The 8,778-nt window shown below is 38.6% G+C and overlaps 1 protein-coding gene across 2 annotated transcripts; it reads right to left on the bottom strand.

The window, feature by feature from the left end:
- Positions 1 to 1,817: 1,817 nt before the first annotated feature.
- On the bottom strand, positions 1,818 to 7,614 carry LOC110092376 (protein TIFY 4B-like). 2 transcript variants are annotated; one of them, XM_020816896.2, is made up of 9 exons: positions 7,295 to 7,614; positions 7,051 to 7,196; positions 6,772 to 6,968; positions 6,561 to 6,645; positions 6,313 to 6,481; positions 6,156 to 6,221; positions 3,977 to 4,034; positions 3,671 to 3,885; positions 1,818 to 2,317 (listed from the first exon to the last, which is right to left on the bottom strand). In XM_020816896.2, exons 1-9 carry the CDS (start codon positions 7,413 to 7,415, stop codon positions 2,301 to 2,303), a joined length of 1,074 nt encoding a protein of 357 aa, XP_020672555.1. In that variant the 5' UTR covers positions 7,416 to 7,614; the 3' UTR covers positions 1,818 to 2,300. The 2 variants fall into 2 exon arrangements, with proteins under 2 accessions (XP_020672555.1, XP_020672556.1); XM_020816897.2 differs by lacking the exon at positions 1,818 to 2,317 and having other exon boundaries at positions 3,729 to 3,878; positions 7,295 to 7,613.
- Between the last annotated feature and the right edge of the window lie 1,164 nt (positions 7,615 to 8,778).

Raw genomic sequence — 8,778 nt, 5'->3', positions numbered from 1 at the left:
TTTTGAAGCAACACGATCCAAATATTGTACAAGCAGTTGGCATTGTGAGCAGGTTTATACATGATCCATGAATGAGTCATTGGCAAGCTATGAAGAGTATCCTGAGGTATCTAAAGGGTACATTTGGAGATGCAGTCAGTGTAGGATTCATAATTGATTATCCACTTGTTTGAAGAACTACTTCTCCCGTGTTTTTATGACACCCGCCGTCTTTTTGCGGGGGGGGGGGGGGGGGGGGGGTACGTAGACAACCATCTAGGTGCAGTCGTTCTAATATTGGAGCCCGAATTATCATCTTCCCTTTTTTGAAGTGAAAGATGAGGTGGAGATTGTTTATTTGAATTTATTTTCAAATCATAATATTGTTGATTTGGATTTATTTGCAAATCATAATAAAGCTTTATTTGTAAAGTTTTAATGGCTAAGTGATTAGGGAATTGATTATTTCTTAATTATTTGAATTGAATGGAGATTTGATTAGAGATTAGTTCAAGAAGCTTTTCCTAAATTGTTTGCCTCAAATTCTATTTAAATGGGGAAAGGGCTATTGTATTGTTAAGAGAGAAAGAGAGCTTATTGTAATTTCTACTTCACCAATTTAGTAAAATCATCATTTCCCCGTGAACATAGGCATCTTCATTAAACCACGAAAATCATCATGTTCTTTGTAATTGTATTGTGAGATTGATTTTACTTCTATTGTAATTGTTTGCACAACAGTTATCATTCTAATTGAGTTCAACATACCAAATTTGGGTGGACAAAGTTAGTTTTGGCAGCTATTTTAGGGACTTTCTAGCACTTTAGCAAGATTTGGAAAAGTATGGATTTAAATTTGTTGAATTTAATTCAAGTGAACCTAAAGCACTCACTTAGCTTTCATTTGAGACACCTTTCTTACTATTTTTTAAAACAACTTTTTAATACAAAAATTTTTTAACTTTAAATGTTTAAACTAAGAGTTATTTCACTTTTGGTCAAATTAGTTTAAATATTGTTAAGAGGGTTTAACCATTACCAATAATATTGATACATACCACCAAAATCAACCAAAACATATATTAAAAAAACAGAATAACAAGGCTAATTCCATGACACAACTCATGAATTCAACATTAAAGTGGAAAACAAAATGTTAGGCTTCTTTTGTTACACCTATAGAAAAAAATTATTATGTGTGAACACTAAATGCAGCTCTACATCCGGAGACCAACCAAAATGAAACACATCAGCAATACCAAATGCAATACCGAGCAGAACCGAATCTCAGTACCAACGTAGCTCATTCTCGTTTGTATTTGAACAGCATTCATTTGCATAAAATAATTTCACCAACTTTATATCAACATTTTATATATATATATATAACTTTACAAAATAAAAAAAAAATAATCCTAACGAAGCATTAATGCATCATTATCCACTTACAAGAATTGTTCTTCTAAAAATAATCACCCAACGCTCTTGTAAGATATTATTCAATAGAAATATAAAATTTTAAATCAAAGTATATTTTTAATAACATGTTGAATATAATAATTTTCATCATTACCACAAACCAGTTTATAGCTCCGAGCCAATCAAATAGGCCCAAACTCTAAACTTATTTCTTTTTTAATTAAGTTCATCCTCAGCAACAATCAGTTACAAACAAAATTGTTTAAGGTTGTCTTTAACCATAAAAATGATAGAACAATACACATAATGTTATTTATAAACATCTCAAAATGAATCAGCCTTTAAAGTCCAAAGAGTCTAAAAATTTGATCAAAAAAAAACTTTTTTTCAAAATTAATAAAAATTTTTAAAGCAAAAAATAATCAAAAACTCAATAAAACTAAATGATAATTTCAAATCCAAAATTACAGCGCAAAAAACTATCAGGTAGCTGGCAAAGAATGGCAGATGGGCAACTTCATTATGCAACAAAACAAGCCAATCTAATGCCTTTTAGCCACCTTCACATGAAAAATAAGGAGTTTAGCTTTGTATCTCAGAATCACCTGAGAATAGGCTCAAGAGAATCCCAGCTGGTGCTCCTGTAGCTCTTCTGATCGTATTGGCATGAAAGGGGTTTCTGGGGCCGAAGTTCAGACCACTGTGATTGAAGTCTTCATTCGGCTGCAAACTCAAGAGCACTTGAATCTGTTGCGCCAAAACAGTTAAAATGGAGAACTTGGTCTTTAGCTTCTTCAAGCCATCAATGGAACTGCAATAGGGCCACTCATGAACAAAGGAGGCGCATTTGCAAGAGAACTGGTGTGCTGGGTTGCGTGTCATCGTCCCACCAGCCACCCCCTTCAGTTGCCACCAGCACCTATCAAAACATAAATAAGCAACAGTCTGTATTATCGACTCACAAGAATGGAAGGTTTAAGATATAAATTTGCAAATTTAGAGTTGCTACAGCAAAAGAAAAAAGAGAATAGAAAAACTGTAGCCAGTTGAAGTTGTATGAGAGGGACATTATGCTTAAAATCAATAGATTAAGGATTTGTTTGGGGTGACTTTCTTACTGCTGATTGCTTAAAGCAGCTAGTACTAAAAATTGTTTTATAAAAAGAAGTAAAAAAGCAGTCCCAAACGAAGCCTGAGAGGAATCTCTATGTAAAAGTTTTCTCACTGCTTTGCTTTTTAGATATCAGTCCCAAACGAAAGCCTTGAGTGGAGTTTCTATGTAAAAGTTTTCTCACTGATTTGCTTTACAGACATCAACCACAATTTCATTTGACTGTTGCATTTTTATTGCTTTATTAGTGCTTTTCAAAAAAAAATCATATTGAAAAGCTGTTTTTTTACAACAAGAATAGCTTAAGTTGATTTTCGAGCAACAACTTCACATCCTTGCAACCAACTTTATAAAAAGCTTCAGACATCTCAAATAAATCTTAAGACAATCATCAATCTTCTGCAAGCGAAAAACATATTCCAGAACTGGGAAGGCAAAAAGAAACTTAAAAACATTCTTGTAGTGAAACATTTTTAGCTCCAAAAGTAGATGTTCCGAAAGCTATTTCCTAATTGGAATCACAGACAAAAAATGGATAAGCATTATTCAAAACGTTAGTTCCATGAAATCTGCTTTCTTGGATTCATTAAAAAAAGAGGTACCAAGAGCTTTCCTTTTTTAACCTCACTATCTAACTCATGCAAAGATGTATTGAAAAGCTGTAATTTGAGCTTCAAAGAAAGCTGAATTCCACCAGATATTAACAAGATGCATTAACAAAAGATGCAAGGTGAATTGATTTAATATTATGTTTTAACACAAAAGTAAAGGATTTACATTGATGGTATGCTTCATTCAAAGTTCATGAAAAATTAAGAATATTAGTGCAACCATAAACATTAAAAAAATATCCAACAATATACATATATATAAGGAAAACAGTAGCAGAGTAGAGGAATAGGTCAGTAGAGGTCAAGAATCTGCAAAAGCATGGAAAATTGCAAAATGATACAGAGAATTCACCAATGAAAGTCCGACAAGTCTAATCAAGGTGCTAGCAATAAAAAACAGGTACAAAACTTACCAATGCATAGGCCTAGTAAAAAAACTTTACCGATTTTACTAGAGATAGAAACTAAAAATTTATGTGACATGGCACGTCCTAAGCTAAAAAATAAACCATCCAGCAACTATAAGATTCACCAATATTTTTTTAATTACCATCATCATTGAGATCAACACAGAATCCAAGCTTCTTTGCTTCAATGGATGTGCACCTACTAAGTGGCGGGTAAGGTGGCCTGGGCTGCATGGATGAGCTACTGTTGCTCCTGCTTGACAGTTCATTTTGCCCCGTCCCGCAGAATTTTTGACTAAAGTACATCACCTCCATGCCTGACGAAGATGATCCTTCAATTATTCGTCTCCCCTTGTACCTTCCAACAAGACAAAGTTAGTGGAAATATGTCATTATTATAAAGATAATGATCCGTGTTCAATGATTCATTTGCATAAACCAAGTTGTACCTGTCTTTTCTTTTCTCCAGGTACCGTTTCAATGATGCTTTTCTACTTGTTGGACACTCTGTGACAATCAAGTTAAACATTAGCAAGTTAGAAATTTTAACAGAAAATATATTAGATTTATAGGCACTTATTGACTTCACTATGAGGAGTGAGGAGTTATTATTCTGTACGTATACCGAACAGGAGAACCGTCCGGTTAAGCAATGGGTACTCAACAATACCGAAGGGTGCGAGTGCGGGTACAGAACTGGGTACCCAGCAATGATGTGACGTGACTCAATTTTATTGGTCTCCGGATCCCCTCCAGACTCCGCACAGAATAATAAATCCACTATGAGACTCTTTCAATGTTAAGACCTTCATATAAAATCATCTATATTAAGTACTAGAACCTCAGGGGGTTAGGAAAACTGGTATTCTGAAAGTTTCATAAGGATAAGGAAACTTGCATGTATTATCTAAGGGGTTCGCAGTGGCATGCAGGATGATAAGTACACGAGAAGAAATTAATACTATAATTAAGGGCCAACCGTCAAAGAAGCAAGGGGCTCTATCAATGACAACACATGCCCCCAGGTCCACGGTGGTCCATTTGCAATTACTCTCACTTCATTAACACCAAAACAGAGAAAATCCGATCTACCCTTCTTTTCTTCCTTTCTTTACTTATCCTATAGCTGTTAGATATGACTGGTGAGTAATGAACTGATTGAAACAATCCGTTCCACCATATCCAAAAGCAACGCATCACAGCGACATAAAAAAGATTGGGCCACAGAGAGAAGGGGGTAGGGTTGGTGGGTAGATTTGGGTAAAGGAGGCGTACAAAGAAAAGATGAGTAGTTGGATGAAGTTGAGCTTGCACAGAGAGTCCTCTACATCCAAGACATGGACGGATAGATAACCAGTAAGATGGACTTTTTGGAAAGTAACATGCAACTTTAAGGTTTAGAAAGCTCATATAATTGAATCCACCAGCTCATATAAAAGTAACAGAAAGCAAAACTAGCTAAATTTGGTTTTAGTCGAGAATTTCACATTTCGGATTTTTTTCTGCTTCTTAAAACATCATTTTAGTATAAAAAATTTAATCTTTATATTAAAAAACTACTTTAAGAAGCAATAAAAAAGAAGTCCCAAACCAAGCCCAGGCTTTCTTATGACTTCTTAAAAAACTGCTTTTTAATAAAAAAAATTAAATTTTTTCTACCAAAAAAAACTGTTTTCCAAAGCAGTTAAAAAATAATCCCAAACCAAACTTTTACGGTGGATAATTTCTGCAGGTGCTCTAAACGAGAAATTAGCAGAAAATTTGCGGATGATGAGTACTTAGGGCAGATAAGACATTTCTTAGAGAGAGTAGAGATTCCAAAACCCAAAGATGGCTCAACTGGAAGAGTCAAGTCAGAGTAGGGACCATATAATCAACGGACAAAATGATGCCGGACCCACGTATCAGGACCGATATTTGGGGCAGTCACGTCAGCCCGTGGGGTACCCCCGCTCTTTCCCGGGCCCCGCGGCCCATTAACATCGCGTGCAACCAACGAAAATAATTCGGATCCCCACCTCCGACCAAACCCTCGAAAGTCGCCTTCCTTCACCAGAGAAGCCCACGACGGCCTCATCTTGCTTCAACAGTTCTTCATGGCTAATTAAGCTCTACTTGGATCGCTTTCTTATTGGTTTTTTATAGTAATTTTTTAATATAAATGCTTTTTAAATTAAATTTTTTTATACTAGAAAACTAAAAGCTAAAATAAATTTTTCCCAAATGAAACCATACAAAAATAATAAACTCAACTTTTAAAAGGGCATCTCCAACTAAAAATCCCATTTTTCACTTCAAAATGCAAGTGAAATCTCCAATCAAACTCTATTTCCGTTTCTGCGAAGGTTAACCACCTTAGGGCATCTCCAACCGAACGGCAAACACTTGTTTGCCGTTCTTGTTTTGCTCCAACCGATCGCCATTTTTTACCCCATTTGATCGCGGATGAACAGTGCGACGCCAATATTGGCGTCGCACTGTTCACTCACACAAATAAAATTTTAATTAATTACTTATATATTATACTAATTATAAAAATTATTTTAAAATTAGCAGTGACATCAAAAAAATTAAAATAAAATTCCAAATTTACCCCTCAACGGCCTTGCCAAATTTCCAATTGCTTACCAGGCAGTGGTTCCCGCGAGGCCCTTCCCTGCTCGAGGCTGTCCTTAAAGTTTCGCTGCAACTTTCCTGAACGATCACAGCCGTTCGATGGAGATCAGGTGGACGGATATGGCGAACTGAAGTACAAGAAAGAAAAGATAAACCGCGGTCGGATTACCTGCCGGTGTGTTTATACAAGATCGGGCGCCGGTGGACGGTCCGGCCCAAATCGGTGAAGTGTAAGCCGGAGCAAACCGATTTAGCAAAGGCGGACCGGAAGATATTGGCGCTACGGTCGCTGCGTCGTACGTATCCGGGTTGGCCGCAAGCAGCATTATGTCCCGAGCCTGCGAGTTAAACCAGACGGTTCAGGTGCATAGAAGTAACCGGTCTGGATGCGCCGGCTCAACCGGCGGCGACAATTACCTTAGCCGACGGCACGCCGTCGTATACGTTGACCTTACCGCCGTAGAATATCGTGAGCTGCTCCAGAGACTCGTCGGCGAAGGTCCTACAAAGAACGCGGGAACATCCCAGCACGATTGGAGAGAAGACGAGCAAATGGAGGTTAGCAGATTCGCCAGCATCAAGAGAAATCTACTGATGCAATGGGAAAGGTAAACGGGAAAGAGAATACCTAGGGTGTGGGAGGTGATTCTGCTGAGGGAGAAGCGACTTTCCAGCAGCGGAAAGAAGGCATGGCACATCACCGGCGGTAAAAGGAGGCGGCATCGGGTCTTTCCTCCGGTACGGCGAAGGATCCTTCTCCTGCGGCGGTACACTCCGTGAGTCGCTGCTTCCGCCCGCGTCCTTAGTCGGAGAGGGCAGTGAAGTCTACCAAAAGATTGTGGAGAAGAAATAAATTAAAAAATCTTAGCGCCCCATCCGAAAGAGGAATTACTGAGTGGGAGCTCACGTGAGTCGGCGAACTGCTCCGCGGTTTCCGTCTAACCCTAGCGGCAGCGGAGAGATCCTCTGGATCTGATCGGCCCTCGAGAAGCGCCTTCAGAGATATCACTTGCTGGATCGCCTGCGACTTGTTCCAAGAAGGTCGGCGCATGCCTGTACCATTAGAGGACACGCGCAAGTGACTCACTCCCCGCGATTTCCGAAGTGAAGAAAAGAACAAAACAGAAAAAGCAGCGGAAGCAGAAAAGAACCTCTGTCTTTGAGGAATCGACGGCATTCCTCTCTTGTTATCTGCGCGATGTCGTCCTCAGTGAGCAGATTCAGTGGCTTCTCGAGCAGCGATTTCCCCATGGACGCCACATCCGGGTTCATCTCGGCGGCGGCGACAGCCGGATCCCGCCGGATTCAAGATACAGAGATCGATCGACTGATCTATCCCACACGGCGCAATCCTTTTGCCCTTTTTCCGCTCGCTAGCCCCTTTGCTCTGTCGATAAAAGCTCTTGCTTCATAATTTTATAATTGTTTTTGCAAAAAAATATTTTCATTTGGGAGGGGAAGAGTAAATATTGAATGGATGGGGTGCCGCCGCGGCGTCGAGGGTATTTTATCGGCGGTGATGCACCCCATGCCGCCACGTCAGTTCGAAACGCCGCATTAAAATACCTGCGTCAAAAGACGTTTTTACCCTCTCCATTTTTTTAATAAATTTTTTTTTAAAAAAAATTAATGGTCCCCGGTTGGATATGACGGTTGTTTAAAAAAAATTGAATGGTCCCCGATTGGAATTGACGGTTGTGAAACCGGCTTGACTTTCCCGGCGGCAGCGGCCGTGGCCATTGCCGCGCTGTTGGTCCACACAGGAAACGGCGAACACATGGGCGTAATAAATACGATTTTTTTGGGTAATAATATAGTTTAACTTTCGACCCCGGCGAGGGACCGATGATCACCTTTAGGGTTGCGGGGAGCAAGACCTTTTTGGAGCATGTGCCGGAGGCACGTGGATGACATGCTTTTTTTTTGTTCTATGTTATCATTTTTGTTAAAATTGAGTAAATTGTAAAATATAAGATTTAAATGAAATAATATTTTTAATGCGATTGTTTTTATTATTATTACTATAAATTTATTTTGAGGAACTTAACAGCTTTCTCAATTGATGACATGCTTTTTTTTTGTTCTATGTTATCATTTTTGTTAAAATTGAGTAAATTGTAAAATATAAGATTTAAATGAAATAATATTTTTAATGCGATTGTTTTTATTATTATTACTATAAATTTATTTTGAGGAACTTAACAGCTTTCTCAATTTTTTTAAAAAAAAAATAAAATAAACTATAAAAATGGCATAGCTACTATTAAGAAAAATAATAAAATAAAATATTTGTTTAAATAAATTTTTAAGATCAAAATAACCTAACTAATAGAGATGATGAAATGTGAAATCGATTTTTATGATAATAATTAGGGGTGTCAATTTCGGGTCACGGGTCGAACTCGGAACTGACTCGGGTTCAATCGGGTCAACCCTAACTCGACCAGGGTAGGCAAACGGGTTGAAAACAAGGAACCGGTCCGACCCGTCGGGTTGTCGAGTTGACCCAACCCGACACGGGACATGAGCTCTATCGCGCAGGCCGGCGGACGCGGGGCGTGCGGCAAACTCGCTCGTGCCGATGACTCGGGCACACGGTGGGTGCGAGGATGCGAGCGAGCACCCAGGCAGAGCT

The sequence above is a fragment of the Dendrobium catenatum genome, unplaced genomic scaffold (assembly GCF_001605985.2).
Source record: "Dendrobium catenatum unplaced genomic scaffold, ASM160598v2 fragScaff_scaffold_621, whole genome shotgun sequence".
NCBI lineage: Eukaryota > Viridiplantae > Streptophyta > Magnoliopsida > Asparagales > Orchidaceae > Dendrobium > Dendrobium catenatum.
The sequence above is the reverse complement of the archived record's forward strand: the minus strand, read 5'-3'. Positions and strand labels throughout refer to the sequence as shown.